The sequence below is a fragment of the Tenrec ecaudatus genome, chromosome 8 (assembly GCF_050624435.1).
Source record: "Tenrec ecaudatus isolate mTenEca1 chromosome 8, mTenEca1.hap1, whole genome shotgun sequence".
Lineage (NCBI taxonomy): Eukaryota > Metazoa > Chordata > Mammalia > Afrosoricida > Tenrecidae > Tenrec > Tenrec ecaudatus.
This window is the reverse complement of record NC_134537.1, coordinates 37,776,521-37,794,180: the sequence shown is the minus strand read 5'-3', so window position 1 is coordinate 37,794,180 and position 17,660 is coordinate 37,776,521. Positions and strand designations below refer to the sequence as shown.

At 54.4% G+C, this 17,660-nt stretch overlaps 1 protein-coding gene across 1 annotated transcript in view; it reads left to right on the top strand.

The window, feature by feature from the left end:
- The first annotated feature begins 1,496 nt into the window (after positions 1–1,496).
- TMEM44 (transmembrane protein 44) overlaps positions 1,497–17,660 on the top strand; it is a 35,558-nt gene continuing 19,394 nt past the window's right edge. The window contains exons 1-8 of the mRNA XM_075556230.1: positions 1,497–1,897; positions 2,816–2,942; positions 4,563–4,656; positions 7,644–7,810; positions 7,974–8,060; positions 11,420–11,590; positions 12,501–12,632; positions 14,371–14,475. Coding sequence (XP_075412345.1) covers positions 1,761–1,897; positions 2,816–2,942; positions 4,563–4,656; positions 7,644–7,810; positions 7,974–8,060; positions 11,420–11,590; positions 12,501–12,632; positions 14,371–14,475 — 1,020 coding nt within the window. The 5' untranslated portion in view covers positions 1,497–1,760. The remainder of the gene's footprint in view (positions 1,898–2,815; positions 2,943–4,562; positions 4,657–7,643; positions 7,811–7,973; positions 8,061–11,419; positions 11,591–12,500; positions 12,633–14,370; positions 14,476–17,660) is intronic.

Here is a 17,660-nt window from a genome sequence, read left to right as displayed (position 1 = left end):
AGCCTGTGCACTCTGGGTGAGCCTGCGGCATCTGAAATACCAGTGGTACAGCTTCCAGCATCACAGCATCACACCAGCCACCACAGGATGACAAACGGACAGACAAGGGCTGGATGTCCTGAAAAGTCATGGAAGGATACAATGTTAAAAGGTGAATTGTGTGGTACATGAATGATATAGCCATACTCATTAAGCTCATATTTTAAGGAGTAGAAAGCAAAGGAAATTAGACAGCTGTGGCCTGCTTGAAGCAGACTTGAAAACTGACAGGAGCACTGGTGGCATGAAGTTTAAGCATTAGGCATCTTACTCAAAGATTGGTCTTTAGGACTGAGGTAGTTGGTTTATTGTGCCAACCTGGCCGATAAACACATGTGGAGTTAATTGAAGGGTGGAGGGATAAATGGCTCAGTGAGCCTTGCCTTTCTAGTTCTCAGGTCTCTTGTTTTCTATGGTTGGACCAGGGTGCAGCTGCCTTAGCCAGTTCCCTGCTTCAGCTGGCAAGGCTCACTTCCTGGAAGACATCCCCAAGGAGAAGCCACATGGACCTACCCTGATGCAGCCCTGGGTGCTGGAGCAGCCGTGTGGAGACCCCTGCCAGTGCCGAGATGCTTATACACTCGTGAGATGGAGGACTTTGTGGACTGGTGGTGGACATATGGGTTAATGTTGGACTTGTGGGCTTGGGCAGCACTGGGTTGGGATGTTTTCTTGATGTGCACTTAACCTTTATATAAAACTCTCTCTTATACATGAGTTTCTGTGGATTCGTTTCTCTAATGAACTCTCTCTTATACATGAGTCTGTGGATTTGTTTCTCTAATGTACCCAGACTATCACAAGGACCCATGGGGTAAGACTTGGGGATCGGCTTCCTACAAAGACAGCCAAGAAAACCTTGCAGGGCTGTCTACTCTGTCCACCACATGGCGTCCTTGTGAGTAGAAAACGACTCAAGGACACCCCCGCAACATGAAAATCGGTCCGAAAATTTAAATATTATGATTAATGTTTTCAAAACAAACTTGTGTGGCCAGAGGACACGTAGCTGGATGGGGAGGGAAGGATTCTCAAGACAAGCAGGCTTCTTGGTGGCGGACTGTGGATTAGGGTGACCCGTTTCGGAGGGAGACTGAGTGGGGCACCGAGAAGAGAGAGAGGAAGATTCGTGGGGGCTGTTCGCCAGCACGTGTCTTCCTTTCTTCGCATTTTTGAAAGCAGTGGGGCAGGTCCCCCGCATCTAGACACCCCCCGCAGCCCCCCCAATCCCACCCCGAGCCCACGAGCAGCACCGGGGGCCAAGATGTGTACGATTGGGCTCAGGAAAGATGAGTTACTGCGGCACCAAGTGCCGGACGGAGCCCTGGCCGCCACTCTGCCTGGGGTGGGTGACAGCGAAGGGGGTCCCTCCCACCCACCGCGAGGCGGGGGCGGGGCGGGGGCCGCAGCCTTTGTGCGCAGGCTGCTCCGGGCTCCCGCCGCTGGGGGGCGGCCTCCGCCCCGCCGACCCCCGACAATAGCGCCAGGGTGCGGAGCACCGCGGTCCCGGAAACTTTTCCCCGGTGCCTGCGCCCGGAGCGCGGAACTGGGCGCGCCCATCTCTGGCCCGCGCCCGGTGCGCTCGGCTGCGGCTGCGGCTGCGGCGGGGGGGATCGAGCCCTGCGAAGGGGCTGCCCGAGGCCGGAGGCGCCGCACCCGGGGCTGGGCCACACGGGCGCCTCGGGCACAGGGCCGGGGACCGCGCAGAGCCGCGCCGCGCCATGGCCGAGGCGGCCAGCCCCGCGCCCGCGCTCTGGGACTGGGACTACCTGGATCGCTGCTTCGCCCGCCACCGCGTCTGCATCTCCTTCGGCCTCTGGATCTGCGCCTCCTGCTGCTGGATGGCCGCGCACGCACTGTAATGGGGCCGGGCCGGGCAGCGCGAGGGGCGGGGGCCCTGGGTCTGGCGGAGGGGATACTGGGGCGCCACCGCCGCACTGCAACTCCCTCCGGGAAAGCTAGAGGGAAGGGGCATGCAGAAGCCAGCCTGGTTCCAGGACCGAAACCAGCAGCGGGCTGTGGGCAGAAGTCGGCTAGTTCTTTCCGGATTCTGCACCCAGGGAAGCCGGCCGGAGGAGGCTGGGTGGTCACGGATGGGGGCCTGGGCTGCAAGCCAGGAGCTCTGACTTAGCCTTCCCCTCTCCGTGTGCCCCGGGACAAGTTCAGGGGCACTAGCCGTGCTCCATGGGACACTAACTGTTCCGCCAGGAAGACTGGCTTCCTGACACTCGTTCCCTGTCAGGGATGTAGATCTCCGGAGAGCGGCTCTGATTCCGCAGGAAGGTGCTCAGGGGTTGGGAGAGAGCCCGGTGCCAGGCGTAGTTAGAAGCAGAAATTTTTGATGCGGTGAAAAAAAAAAGGGGGAAGTTGTTCATTTTACAGATTAGTAAGCATGAATACACCGGCGCTTACCATGTTTATTGAGTAACCCCAGCCCAGTTTGGACAATTAACTTTTCTCTGCGGTTGACTGCAGTGATGGGTTTCTTTTATAACCCCCTCCCCCTCTTTCCATTAAAAATCTGCCACCTGGCAGCAGGTTTGATCATGGTGGTGGCTGTGGGTCTGCCTGCTTTGTGGGCTCAAGGTAATTCCTCTGTGGAGAGGGGAGGGCTCCTGCCACCGTGGCCACTGACAGACAGACATGCCATGTGCTTCCACCCTCTCTTTCCCATGTGTAACCCAAGTTCAGAAATCAGATGAGCTGATGCAGAACTGCTTTGGAAGGGTGCAGTCACAACTGGCCTGTTCTGACCACACCCCTCTCTGCCACCCAGGCTTCTCTACCTGAGGTGTTCAAAGAAGTCGGGACAGGACCAGTCAGCACTGTGTGCCGCGTGCTGCCTCCTTACTAGCCTGTGTGACACTGGAGGGGCCGTGCTGGCCAGACAGCTCACCATCCAGGTATGTTAGGCCCCCAGGCATTGGTGGCTTTGTGGGGGCTCAGGCCTGGTGTGCCATTCTCTGCTGCAGCACAATGACATCTGTCTGTGCCTTCAGTATGTAAGGCCCAGTCTGACCACAGTGCCAGCATCCTGGATGCTCTTTCTGCCCTTCAGATCAGCTCTTGGCCTTGAAATCCACATGGGTTACTGCTCACCTACCCTTTGGCCTGAACAGATGCCACCTGACTAAGGCCTCCCTGGACCATACCTTAAAACTGTGCCCACCTCTGCCACCAGCACACCAGGTCCCTCCGTTGTCTAGGTTTTTACACAACCCTCAGCCCCTCATCTACTTTACTTCTTGATGATGTTCATTGCTTGTTACATGTTGACATGCCAACCCCCCCCCACCCCACCCCACCTCCCAAAAATACAAGTTCCACAAAGACAAGGATTTTTAGACTTTGGGTCACTGCTATCTCCCAATCACCTAAATCAGTACTTGGCACCTAGTAAAACTCAATTTAAAAAGCTAAACCCACTGCCCTCAAGTTGGTTCCAATTCACAGTGACCCTACAAGACAGAGTAGAACTCTTCCTTAAGGGCTCCCAAGACTGTAAATCTTGACAAGAGCAAACAGCCCCGTCTTTCTCCCCCTGAGCAGCTGGGAGGTTAGAAACGCAGGTCTTCTCCTTGGTAGCCCCACTCATAGCCCACTATGCTACCACAGCACCTTCGGCACACAAGGAGTTACTGTTGTGACAAGCTGCATCCGCCCCAGGTCCGGCACTGGTGGCTGACGAATGTGGGCTCAGGAGTCAGGAACAGTTTTGAAGTTTTTCCAATGTCTAAATCCTCAAACAAACATGTGCAGAGGATCCCTGACCCCAAACAGGTCTTCTGGAAATGTGGCTGGGCCTCAGGGTCAGGAGCCCACGCTGCAGGGGCGCCACCCAGAGAAGCCTAGCTCTGGGAACGCAAATTTGGACCGTTCTGATCCTAGTCCTGGATCCCTGGTGGCACCGTCAGGGGGAGTGTTGGACTGCAAACTGCAAGGTTGGTGGTTCGAACCCACCAGCCGCTCCAGAGTAGAAAGATGAGGCTGTCTGCTTCTGTAAAGATGACAGCGTTGGAAATGGCCATGGGCCATTCTGGGTTGTTCTAGACAGCGTTGGTGTGAGTTGGAACCGACTCCAGGGCAGTGGGCTGGGTTTGGGGGATATTTTCCTTCCGGCCATTCCAAGCACTCTCCGTGTGTTGGGTATGTCACTTCTCCAACAGTCTCTGTGGTGGAACAGCACATTTTTCTTATCCTCGTGTTACAGGTAAAGAAAGGGAGGCTCAGGAAAGTGCAAGATTGGGCCCAAGACTATGGGCTCTACACACCATGGCATAGGAAGTGTAGAGTAGGGGATACAGGGCAGAGACCGAGCCCCTCCGTGCTGACGGGTGATTGTGTAACTTGGGTGGAGTCAGTCATCACCAAGAGGCAATAGCCAGCCTTTCCGGAGTTGGTTGGGGCTTCGCTGGGCCAGCAGAGGGGCAAGTGCGACGTCATAAATGGGGTGGGAGCAGAGACACTGGGACAAGAGATGCTGTAGCTGCTGCAGCACCAGCACTGTCTCTGCCTGCCTCCAGGTCTTCACGGGTGCCTACCTGGCCGCTATCGACCTACTGAACTTCCTGCTCATTCTCTTCCCAATCTGCGGCTCTAAAGTCAAGTCACATTCCCGTGAGTATGTGGCCATCTGTGCCTTTTGTCAGTCATCAGTCATTAGAGGACTCCTTGTCCCCACCCATGCTGGGCCCCTGCCAGCACAGAGAATGCACTGGGTTCCTGACCTCAGCCAGAGACAGGAGGCAGTGCCTCTACGGGGCTCAGCTGCCCATGCAGGGGTGAGTGCCAGTGTCGTGGGCAGGTGGAGGGAGGGGAGGGGTTGCCAGTGGCAGGGAAGGATGGCGCCTTGGAACTGGGACTTTTGACAAGGGCACCCTGGACATTATGAGCCAAGGCCAGGGGCAAGGGATGACAGTAGCATCTCAGTGGGCAAACCCAGGGTGGCCCAGGGCACTCTGAGACCCAGAAATGGATGCCAGGAACGGGCCTTGTCCTTGTTTTTCGTTTGGCTATAGCAGAAATGCTACACGTGCGTGGCTTTAAGGAAGAGTTTATTTTCTCGCCGTTTAGGAGGCTGGAAGGCCCCGTTCAGGGCACCTGACCTCTCCGGGTCAGCGCTGGGAGAAGGGCCTTGGCTCTCTTCAGCTTCTGGCCCTCCGTTCCTTGCCATCTTCATATGTTGTCGGTGCCTCTTTCTATATCCCAATCATGACTAGCATACGACGGACTCTCCGTGGCTCATTACCTTAACAAAGGAAGTCCTGTTCCCTGACGGGATTCCATCCATGGGCATTTATTTGCTGCTGTGGTTGCGTGCCATTGAGTGGGCCTAATGCATCTTGATCGTCGTGGGCAGAGTAAAAGTGTCCCACAGGGTGTTCTAGGTTCCCTTTTTATGGACCAGGGGCTCTGGTGGCCTCATGGTAACTTGTTGGGCTGCTAGCCATGAGGCCGGCAGTCCAAATCCACCAGGGAAGAAAGACAGGGCTTTCTGCTCCCGTCAAGATTGACAGTCTTGGAAACCCACAGGGCCAGTTCTACTCTGCCCTATAGGTCGCTATGAGTCAGAATTGATTGCAGGGAGTTTGAGGTTTTTAGTTTAATCTGGAGGGGAGCAGATTGGCCAATCTTACCTTGACCATTTGGGTAGAGCTCATCAGAGCTCCTGTGTCCGGAGGCGTCACTCACTCGCCCACTCACTGCCTCCGAGGCGATGCCAGTGCATAACAAGTGTGTAGGACAGGGTAGAACTGCCCCTGTGAGTTTCCAAGAGGGTAACTCTTTGTGGGAACAGAAAGTCTCATCTGCCTCTGGTGGAGCAGCTGATAGCTTCAAACTGCTGACCTTCTGGCTAGCAGTCCAGTGCATAAGCACTCGGCCCCCAGGAGGGGTTAGGATTAACAACTGAGATTGGGAAATACAGTTCAGTCCAAAGCAAGCGTGGCCTCCCACAGAGCTGGACTGAGAGTGACAGATGGGTTGAGTTTCCTGGGGGAGGCTGAGAAGGGGGAGGGCCCCTGAGAAGGGGTAGCAATGTTCCCGGACCCTCATCTCAAAGGAGGGAGGTTGCCCACAGCTCCTCCGAGGGGAGAGGTTATTAGACTGGTTCAGAAGTGTGTCTGTCTGAAGTTTCAACGATGTTTTTAGAAATAGCACCTCCTTGGGTTAGGTTCTGAAGTCCTGGTGGTCTAGTAGGTTACAAATTGAGCTGCTAGCAACAAGGTCAACAGTTCAAAACCTCCAGCTGCTCTGTGGGAGAAAGATGAGACTTTTCATTCCTATAGAACATTACAGCTCAGAAACCCACTGGGACAGTTCTGTCCTTCTCTATAAGGTTGCTATGAGTCAGCATCGACTTGATGGCAGTCAGTCTGGTTTGGGTATATGTATATCATATATATATGTATATATGTGTGTGTGTATATATATATGTATCTATATAGAGCCTTTGTGACGTAAAGCATTACTCTCTGGGCTGCTATCTGTGAAGTTAGCAATTCAAAACTTCCAGCAGCTCTGTGGAAGAAAGATGAGGCTTTCTACTCCCACAAAGAGTCTTGGAAACCCACAGAGGCAGTTCCACCTTATCCGGGTGGGTCTCTGAGTCAGAATCCACCCAATGGCAGAGAGTTTGGTTTTTGGAGTGAAATCTAGTGAGAACTGGAGAACCTTAGAGCTCGTGAGTGTTGGTCTTGGACAGGGATTGGGGTTGCGTGAGTTTTCTGTCTTGGACTTGTGCTGTGCGGCTACTCACGCTCACTCATTTCAGTGGAAAATATTTGAGTTTTCCTGCTTGGGCAGGTTTGTGGCTTATGTAAATCCCGGCTTTTGCAGGTTTTGCTGCATAGTCCCATGTTTTAAACTGTGCTGTGATGAAGTGGATACCATTAAGATAGTTCATTTAAACCCTCAGAGAGTATGGCTTGTGATAGGGTTGTACAAGCCCCTAATCAAATGATTTTTAAAAACCAATAAACATAAAAAAATTAATAAATAAGCCCTTCAAGCATGGGGAAATGCCAAGACAGCATCCCTCTGTGGAGATTCTGCTGCTCTGGGCTGGATGCGGCTGGGCTATGTGGTCGCTCCTGTTGGCCTCCACGTGCGGTTTAGTAGAGGCCCCAGGGTTTGGGGGAGAGAAGAAGGACCGACAAGGGAAGAGATGGTGGGGGCGCCCTGCAGGGGCCAGAGCAGTGCGGCGAGGAAGGGAGAAGCCTCGACCGGTGTCTGATGTCTCGCCAAGCACAACCATGAGCTTTATGCCAGCATATGGCTCCATCCCCCAGGCCCAGGGTGCCCCATCAATATCTGCTGACGGGTTCTGCTTATTGTTCTGTTCCTGGCTAAAGTGCCTTGGTTCAAACATACCCACTGGTGGCCATTGTGCCGGTGCCGAGAGAGGTGTTGTGTTGTTCGAAGAGAAGGACCAACCTTGTCCTAAGCTAGCAGATGCTATGGGAGACCTAGGCAGGCAGGCAGTGCTCCATAGCAGTGGGGACAGTGAGGTGGGGTGGGATCTGGCCTGAAGAGCAGTGTGGGACTCATTCTGGCGGGGGCTGACACAGATTCCGGGAGCCATGTGGGGTTTTGCTGTCTTGCAGGTCGGGGTCCCCAGGAGAAGAAGAGAAGACAGCGGCTCCGGGCCACCATGTTCACCTTGACCCTCCCACTGAGTCTGGGCCCAGGCTGGGCTCTCTGGGCCTCTGTCCCAAAGGCTTCAGGCCCAGTACAGGGGCCCCAGCGGAGGCTTCTGGGACACCTGCTGCAGGTGAGGCACGTGCGGTGGGCTGGGGTGGCACCACCTTTCTTGTGGTCTCAGACCCTCACCTGGGAGGGCATTCTGGCCTTTGACACTGCTGGGCTTATCCTACTAAACCAGCCGTGAGCTACTAACCCACAGATTGCTGGCGGTGGCTCCCCTGTTCCTGCAGGAAAAGATCGAAATCTTCGGCTACCTCCTGGGCGGGATCGCTGCCATCGGCTCCTGGGCCTCCCAGATGCCCCCACTCGCCAGAATTGTGAGGCTGGGGCTGGGGTGGGGCTGGGGTAGGGCGGGGATCCCCGGGGCAGGCCTAGGGCTGTGGGAACACCCCCACCAGGCCATCAGGGCAGTGGTGTGGAGTGGCTGGGGTGGGGAGGGTGATGTGCACATTTCAAAGGGCATATCCCGAGTCTCAGCAGGGTGTCCCAGTGCCCGGTCAGGTTGGAGTCTTGACGACTGTTTGAGTCCCTCCCAGGGAACCCAAACCCACCGCTCCCCTTTCCATTTCTTGTAGTAAATGAGAAGCAAGCCCTCGGGGCGGTGGAGTAGGGGTAGGGGCATGGGGAGCCCCTGTGCCTGATCCATAAGTCTGCCCCCAGGGGCTGAACTACCCTGAAATATTGTAGCGATTGTCTGGGGTTCTGGGGAGTTCAGGGGTCTTTCGGTTGAATTTGACAGATGATTTCCAGGCACCAGGAGTGAAGGCAGCCCTAGCAGGGTGCAGACAGGAGTTGAGACGTCACATTGGCCCTTGGGAAGCCCAAGGTCTCAGGGAAGACCAAAGGAAAGCCGTTGAGTTGAGCGTGCAGAGGCTACCAGCTACCATGGTTCTATGGTGGAGCTCTCGCTGTGCGATCGATCGGGAGGCTGCTTTGGTTTGGGGCCTGTGCACTGTGTGAACAGCCACCTGTCACTGAAGGCCTGCATGGTGCTGTGGGCTGAACAGATTTCAGCAGATCCTCCTGAAGACAGATTAGGAAGAAAGGGCTGGTGATCTACTTCCAAATATCCACCAATGAAAAGCTCAGGGATCCTAAACGTCCAACCACAGGCAGTCGTGGCAGAGGAATGGGCAGCGTTTCCTTTCTGGGGACCAGGAGGCCAGCAAAGAAGGCACAGCAAAGGCTTGGAGCCTTAGGAGAGGGAGAGGAAGCTCCTATGCTTCTCGGATGAGCGAGGACGCTGGTTACACTGCACTTATGGGGGTGGGGGCTGGGGGGCTCTCAAGGAAACCGAGGCGAGGAGAAGGCCCTGTGGGCAGAAGCTAGCGCAAGAGGGAAGCCAACAGCATGGCAGGAGAGTACTTGAGAAACAGGGAGGTACTGCAGTAAATGTCTGCACCCGACTGCATGTGGCGTCATGTGAAGTATAACAAAGTAGTCACTTAGTAAAAAAAATCACATGCTCAAGGGATCACATGAGGAGAGGATTCGAGTGGAAGACTCATGAGGCCTGGCACCTCACCAGGGAAAGTTGGTATTACGGTTCTCAGGCCACTGGGGTTGGTCTCCAGGAAGGACCCAGGGTGGCCTCGGGGCATTGGAAAGCCCCTCCACTCTCTCCCAAGTCCACACCTGGGACCTGGCCTTGCTTTGGGCCAGGAAGTACTTCCTAATGAGGGACTTCACTCGGCCCAGGAAGAAGGCAGCTAGTGTGGGCAGGGATCAGCAGGCTGTCACGGGGCAGAAGGAACAACGTTCTCTGTGGTCTCAGAGAACAGACCCCAGAGAGTGGGGGTGGGGCACGCGGTTATTGAAAGGAGGAGGTTCCTGGGAAGGATGGTGGCTGGCATACGGAGAACAGTTATTCCTGACAGCAGTCTCCTGAGGTAGTGAGCTCCCCGTTCCTAATGGTATTCAAGCCTCACAACAGGATGCTAGAGTAAGTTTGCTTCCTTGTTCATTCTTTGAGGTGCTGCCAGTCCTAGATGTCTGCTCCCATGCAGAATGGCCCAGAGTCAGGGTTCGGGGTGTTCTGGCTGAGGCAGCACGGGCCTCTCCCAGAGGCAGCTTCTGATTTGCCCACGGTGGATGCTGGGAAAAGTGCACCTGGGTGGCAGTGGTGGAGAGCCTCCTGTTCTCCAGGACTGAGACGACTTAGAGCAGGATGGGGGCTCTGAAACGCCCCCCTCAGTGGAACGTTGTACCAAGACCAGGAACCATAACCCTGCTGAAGCTGACTAAGGCCCACCCTGCTGAGTGAGGGCTTGCAGCCCCGAGCCCTGCCAGGCTGGGCCCGACCTCCTGAAGTGTCCTGCCCTGCCTGTGCTGCAGAAAACCTGCCCTATCTCCCAGTCCATTCTTCAAGCTGATTCCAAGCACACACTGCACCTGACACTGCAAATAGTCCCTAGAAAGAAGTTGAGTTTAGAGCGGGCAGTGGTGCTGGGGCCGCGCTCACCGTGAGTGGAAGTGGGGTCCTTGCTTGGGATTGCTAGGAACACTTAGGCAGAACAAAACCAGGAGGCAGGCGGCCCCAGTTGCAGCTCTGCAAGTCCACCCACCGTCTGTCTGTTGGTGTCCCCTGTGCTAAATGGTAGTCTGGGTGGTTAAGCTGGGAGACCGCCCACCACCCGGGGAACATTTAGCTATAACTCTCTAAGACCCCTTGGCCAGCGCTGACCAGGAGGTGTGGGAAGGGCCTCTGGGTCCACAGGCCAGGCTCCTCCCCGCCGGCTCCCCGAGCTCCACCGATCAGCTTCTGCCTGTGCTGTCTTCATAACCAGGCTTCCTTCAATGGGCCGTGGGCCAGAAACAGGGAGGCTTGGAAACAAAGCTAGGAGAAACAGAGAGGGGAAGGCAACTTTCCAGGGAATTACTTTTGAGAGTTAAAATAAAAATGGGGAAATATTAATGGAAACATGCTTTTTCCATCAAAAGTTTTCTATTTATTACCCAAGGCCTGTATATCCCACTATGTCACCAGGGCGCCCATTAGTCTGTATAAGACCCTGCTGGCATTTGAAATACAGCATCCAGCATCACAGCCTCACACAAACTGATAGATGGATGGTGCTATTTCTCATGAATAAACAGAATTATATGTAATGTATGTGTATAATTTACACATACAGTACTTTAGATGCGTTACATATTCCATGCATGTCTATCACACATACACATGGATGTACATGATGCATATATTTTTTAAGCTGCCACCAAGTCAATTCCAACTCACTGTGACCCCTATGTCCCATGTAATGGGGTTAGAACTGCTCCATAGAGTTTTCTTGGCTGGGAGTTTTCCAGAAGCAGATCACTGGATTGGCTCAAAGTGCCAACCTTTACAGTTAGTAGATAGACTAGGGGACATTGTCTACATCACCCGGGAATCTGCTATTGGGTGTCATCGAGCCGGTTCCAATCCCTAGTGACCCTAGACAATGAGACTCCGCCCAGCCCTGGGCCATCCTCACAATTGTTGTTTGAGCCTGTTGCTGCAGCCACCGTGTCAGTCCATCTCGCTTGAGGTCTTCCTATAGGTTCTAGAATTACATAGGATGTTCTAGAATTACATATTTATGCATATATATAAGGGTAAGAAAGCCTCAGAATCTGCATGGAGGGTACATGGGTGGTGTGTTCTTTGTGTGAGTGCTCTCTTCTCTGTGCCCAGTGCCAGGGGAAGACGTTGCCCGCCCTCCACCTGTGGATGCGGCTCCTGTCCGCCCTGGCCGGCCTCCTCTACGCCTCAGCCATTGTGGCCCATGACCGGCAGCCTGAGTACCTGCTGCGGGCCACGCCCTGGTTCCTGACCTCCCTGGGCCGTGCTGCGCTGGACCTGGCTGTATCCCCTGGCTACGGGGTTCACCTGCCTCTGCCTCCCTCCCCTCCTGCCCTGCAGGGCCTCACCCCTTCCTACTGCAACCCTGAAGCCTAGAGTAGGGCAGTTACAGGCACCTTATGTTTCATCTTTTTAAAAATGATAGAAAGGAGACATGATCTCCGGGCAGATGGTCTCTGGGCTAGCGAAGATGCATGGAAGGATTCCTAGCCCAGGGCCTCAGTTCTGCTGGCCAGGGAGGCTCCTCCTGGGCCGGCCCAGCGGTCTGGTGAGCCTTGTCTCCTCTCTCTGTCCCCGCTTCTCTCAGGCCGGGGAAGGGCCTTGTGGGCTGCCCTGCCCTGCTCGTGGGGGTAGGGATTCCATCTGCCCTCTCGGAATGGTGTCTGCTCAGGGGGAGCTGAGATGAACGCTGCCAAATGCTGCCCCTCAGAGACTGTCTTCCGGTTCCCTGAGATACTGACACCTGGTGACCTTGGGCTGAGCGTTCCAAGGACAAGCTCAATTCAGACAGTGGGTGGGTGGGAATTGGAGATGATGAGTGTGCGGTTGGGGCAGGTGTGATTCAGGGGACTACAAGCCAGACCCTCCAGGAAGATGTTTTTCAAAAATGTTTTTAATTTAACCAGGATTTACCAATTGCTTGTGGGGGGCAGCACGGGCTTGCTGAGTGCCGGGTGCAGAGCCCTTGTTAGGGACAAGAGCATGGAGTGGACCTGGCCCTGCTGGCACGGGAGCTTGGGGCTGTGCAGCGGGCGTAAGGTGGGCTGATCACAGCCAGCTGCCGGCTGGACTACAGGCTTCCCTGAAGGGGTGGGCGGGGCGAGGTGAGGGAGGGGCTGGGTGGGCAGGGCGAGGTGAGGGCGGGGCTGGGTGGCTGCTCTGTTCCCCGGGACCTTAACGCCCACCCTCGCAGATCATTTTCCTCTCCTGTGTGATGAAGAGCCGGATGAGGCGGGTCCTGGGACTTGCCGCAGAAGCCAGCGAGAGCGGCGACACGCAAGCCCTTTTGCCCTGTGCAGAGAGGGATGACGAAGGGACCCAGGAGGTGCCCAGGGGGGAGGGTTGGCAGTGGGGGGAGGTCCGGGAATCCAGAGATGCCCTCCCCACTTGAAAAACGACTGCTTATGCCCAACGCGCAGATGGTGCTAAATATACCAATATACAATGAGATCCTCCATTTTCCCAATAACCAGATTTAAAAATACACCCTTTCTCCTCACTTCCTAAACGTACTAGGAGTGATGACAGTGGAGCCATGGGTGGGGCAAACCGTGCACTGCTCGGCTGCGCATCCAAAGGCTGGAGGTTTGTGCCACACGGGTGCCTCTGGAGAAAGCCGGGAAGGTGCTTCTGGAAAGGCCGCCCTTGGACAGTCTCTGAGACACAGTTCCCATGCGCGGCCCACGGGGATGCCAGGAGTCGGGTGCTGTCCAGCGATTGCAGTTACCTGGTCCACGGCCGCTTCCTGCTAGTCCTTAGTTCACTTGTATAAGACATAAATTAATCATCTAATTGCGGGATCATGCACCCTTTCTAACCTTGGGCTTCATTAAAAACCACAGTGATAACGACATACTATATAATTAGGCTTGTCTATAATTATATGGTATATAATTATATACTATGCAAATTATGAATACAAATGACAAAATATTATACTAATTTAGGAATCACATGGGGCTTTTTTTTCCCTTCAACCTTGTGCTTCATACGAAAAAGGACTCTTGTGAGAATCCTTGCCACCACCTAGCACCGTCCTCCAGGTACCGCCGGCGGTGAGCTGTTTGGTGCATCACCCTGCGACTCGCTGTGTGCTCCCCTAGGGAAAGCCCCCTCACGTCCCGGAGACCCTTGGCCTCTGCAGTGTCATGGCTTCGCTGTGGCTCTGTTAGTTATTTCCTCCGGTTTTAGTTTCGGCATTGCTCTGCACCTCTGTGGCTAAAAGCGCCAACCCCAACAATGCAGGGCCACCAGTGAGGTCAGGCCCCAGGTATCAGGCCCGTCTCCTTGTATTGATTCATCCCATGACTGTGACACATCGCTGGGATGTAACCGAGAAAGTCCCTCGCAACGGGAGACATCTTCAAGGACTCCAGCAAGGGGCCTCTCTTTTCCTAAGATGTATGTTGGTGTGATGTGCACCTGTTCCCCAGGCTGCTGTCACCCATAGATCGTCCCTAGTGCAGTATGGAGAGGAGGCCCATGACCCAAGAAGCAGGCCCACTGCTGAGGAGGAGAGTTTGGGATCTATCACAAGGAAAATGACTTCGGATTCCTTCAGTGATGCTGTCTAGAAGTGGGTCCCACCGTGTGGTCCCAAAGCCACATAAACGGGGAACTTCTAAAGAATGCAGATGACAGGGCCCCGCCAGAGACCGACCGTGGGCCCCAGTGCTCTGTTCACAGGCCCACGGGGTGCTGAGAACCACTGCTTCAAGGCAGCCTTCCCTTGGCACCTGGAATCACCTGGCACTCTTGAACCCTCCAGCGCCCAGGCCACAATGTCAGTGGGCGGGAGCTAGACAGCAGTGTTTTCTTAAGCTTCCCAGGTGGTCCCCCTGTGCAGCCAAGTGTGGGCACTACTGGCCTTTCACGACCTCCCTGAGGTCTCCTAGTCACAGCCCAAAGGGAGAGGGGAGACGGGCTGTAAGCAAGGCAGAATGTGCAGCGCCACCAAGTAAGAGTGGACAGAAGGCCCCGGGGTTCTTCCGCAGACAATGCTACCTGGTGGTTTGAAACTGCTTGCTCTTTACAAATGCCCCCTTTTGTCTCCCACTTAAAAGAATCCAGACTGGATGCCTCTCACCACACTCCCAAACTGCAAGCCCCTCCGGACAATGGGAGCCATCAGCCGCTACATGGAGCTGACCATTGAACCTGTGCAGCAGGTGAGCAGCTCTGAGCCATGGCCTGGTGGCCCGGAGGCTGGGAAGTAATTCTGACAGACTCCCTGGAGGAGGGGCACTTCAGCTGAGGGGTGTGGCAGGGTGAGGCCAGAAGCAGCTGTCCAAGGTCATCAGAGGGACACACAGGGAAGATGGGGCCAGCAAGGAGGGACCGGACAGTGCGCAGCCTGACTCCTATGACCCTGGAGGTGAGGGGTGCCCGGAAAGTACCAGAGACTTGATCAGTTGTGCAAGGTGCACATTGAACTGGGCTACTGAGGAGATGAGGAAGTGGAACGGAGGGGTAGAGACAGACAAGAAGCAGGCGGGTCGACCAGGGTCTGCCCCGGTGGTGAGGCCTGCACCCAGCTGCAGCCCATGGGCATGCAGAGAAGGAGCTGAGAGAAAGTTGGGAGGGAGAGGCCTCGGAGGGGGTGAGGCTGGGCAGTGCTTCAGGGAGCGCCCCAGGGGCATGGCCTGTGCCCCTGGATGGGCAGGAGAAGATTGGAGAGAACAGGAAAGGAGGTGTCAATGCTCCTGGTCATCCTCACCAGTCACCCAGCCGATTCTGGTCAAAATCACCCATGACCTTCAAGGTGCTAAATTCTGTAGTCATTTCTGTTCTGACTGGGATTCTGGTCAGCCAGTCACTTGTGTGTTGGGGTTTGTGTGGCCCCCCTACTCTCCTGGTCTCTGCCACCCTCATGGTTCTGCTGCGTTTGCTTCTTCAGCTTGATTTTAACGCTGGAGTGCCTCCCTCCGGGCCCCAGGAGATCTTGCCAGGAGACCGCAGCCCCACCCAGAGCTTTAAATACCAACTCCTGGCTGATTTCCCAGGGCTATGGCTCCCTCTTCCCCTCTGCCCTCCTCTCCCTCTCACACTTCCCTGGCCAAACTGACTCCCCGCTGTGCACTTCAGGGCAGTGAAAGACAAAGACCACTCAGTGGTGCAGACCAAAGCTCCTGCTGGTGGACTCCGACCCCTGGTGACCCTTTGTGTCAGAGTGGAGTGGTGCACCAGGTTTGGTTTGATTTGGTTTGAGCTTGTCACAGTCAAGCAGGTGGAGGTTTATTGGGCAAGTCCATTTTCCACGCAACACCCCCCCCTTTGGTTTCATGTCACGATTATCATCCCCGCAATGTAACTTAACCCGCCCCACTTCCTGCCTGTGTCTCCCATTTCTATCCCTCCTTCTTTACTAATCCCCCTGCTTCCTGACCTTGACGCTGGGCCAATGCTACCCTCCTGATCTCACACGGCTGGGCATCCCAGGCGTGCTAGCTGCCTGATCTCATTGCTTTTAGAGCCCTTCCTGCCTTTGCAGTGGTTGAAGTAGATCGCCCAGCCTTTCTTCCTGGGGGTGGCCTTGATCTCCAGCATGCCTCCGTGTGCGCCTCCCAGGGGCTCCCCCTCCCGAGTGCCCCTCCATGTGCATGTGTGGGAACGTACTACCTGTGTAATGCACATGTCTCCATCCCACCAGCTTCCATATGCATCTTGCTCTCCACGGCTACACCTGGCTACCCCATCTGTGTTCGGACGGGTTGTCTAGACCAGGGGTGTCAAATTAGCGACCCAAGGCTCACCTGTGGCCCCCGAGGTAATTTTTTGTGGTCTGAGATGCTCTGAAATAAAATGAAAACAGAAAAAAATTGTTATGAAGAAAATAGCGCTTAGGGGAGATCGAGGCAATACCGTACACACAATTCCCTCGTTAACCCTTTAACTACTGAAGACGAGTATACACGTGGCCCAGTGCCATTCCTGGGGGGCCTGTGGACGTGCATAAACGCGCTGACTCAGTTCAGCGATATGCCTGTCACTCTCAGTGTCACGTCATGTAAACTCAATAGCGAAAAGGTTAAGACGAGCACTCTGGGTTGTACTGTTATGACTTACACCTAGCGGCAGCGCTAGCTAACATTTTTAAAGGGAAGTCATTACGATTGTGCATCAAGTTTGTCAGCTGTCCAACATTTTGTGTTTTTTATTAGTTACTTTGCTATATTTTCCAGTCACAACATAAGAGGTAAGTGAAAACTAGTAGGAGGAAAGCGCTGGCAAGTTTGGGGTAAAAAAGAATAATTTTAGTTTTATAAATACATTAAATAAATGTTTGACTAAAAGAAATTATATAGTGTTTTAATTATCCTATCCATATTCCTGAATCCTCACTTTAAAATATAAATTTAACAAAATTTGTAAATGTGATGTGGCTTGCGTGAGTCTTTCCTGTCACACCAAATGCCCACATTTTAATTGAGTTTGACACCCCTGGTCTAGAGAAACAAATCCAGTGATACTCATCTATGTATAAGAAAGAGCTTTCTACCGAGAAGCCCATAAGTCTGAGGGTAGTCCAAAAGTCCCTCTTTAGACTCCTATAGCCACAGATCAGAGTCGCAGATTGGCGAACCGGGAAACAGGAGGATCCCGGGCCGGTGGCACAGTCATGTGCATCCGATTTTGGTGGAAACCTGGAACCCTGCTGACAGCTCTCAGAGTCCAAGGCAGAGTTCTAGCCGGCAGGAAGGCGGAGGGACAGAGGGAAGCTCCCAGTCCTTCACTCTGGTACAAAAGGTCACATGCCCAATGAGATGTCATCAGGCTACCTACCACTTGACGAACTTGGCAGGTTTGACTCCACCCCTCTTCAGGAGGGTCTAGTCTAGTTGACTTGTCATCATCCAACTCCCACCCCATCCCTCCACACCCAGGAGCCGGGAGGAGCTTCTACATCTTGTGTCCCCTTGTTTGTCATCACTCCTCTGGATTCCAAAATCTAACCTCTGCCGAGACTTCCAAGTCCCGTGTGCCTCTTCTCTCCCCTCTAACTGCACAAGATTCCTCTCCATTCCTCTGCCCTGCAGGCACTCCCTCCTGCTTACACAGCTGCCTCTTTCTTGTCTTCTGGATTTCAGTTTATATGTGACCGTTTCAGAAGGCCCCTCCTCTCCTGCTCAGTCAGAAGTAGCCTCCACCCCTCTGTAATGTTGCCACTTGCCATCGGTTAATTCTAACTCATGGCCACCCCGTGTGTGCCAGGGTAGATTGATGTGTCCTAGAGTTTTAAATGGCTGGTTGGTTTGTTTTGGGAAGTAGATTGCCAGGCCTTTCCTCCAAGGCACTTAGGGTAAACTCTACCCCCCTAACCTTTGTCAGGGCCTTTAGCTATTTGCATCAGTCA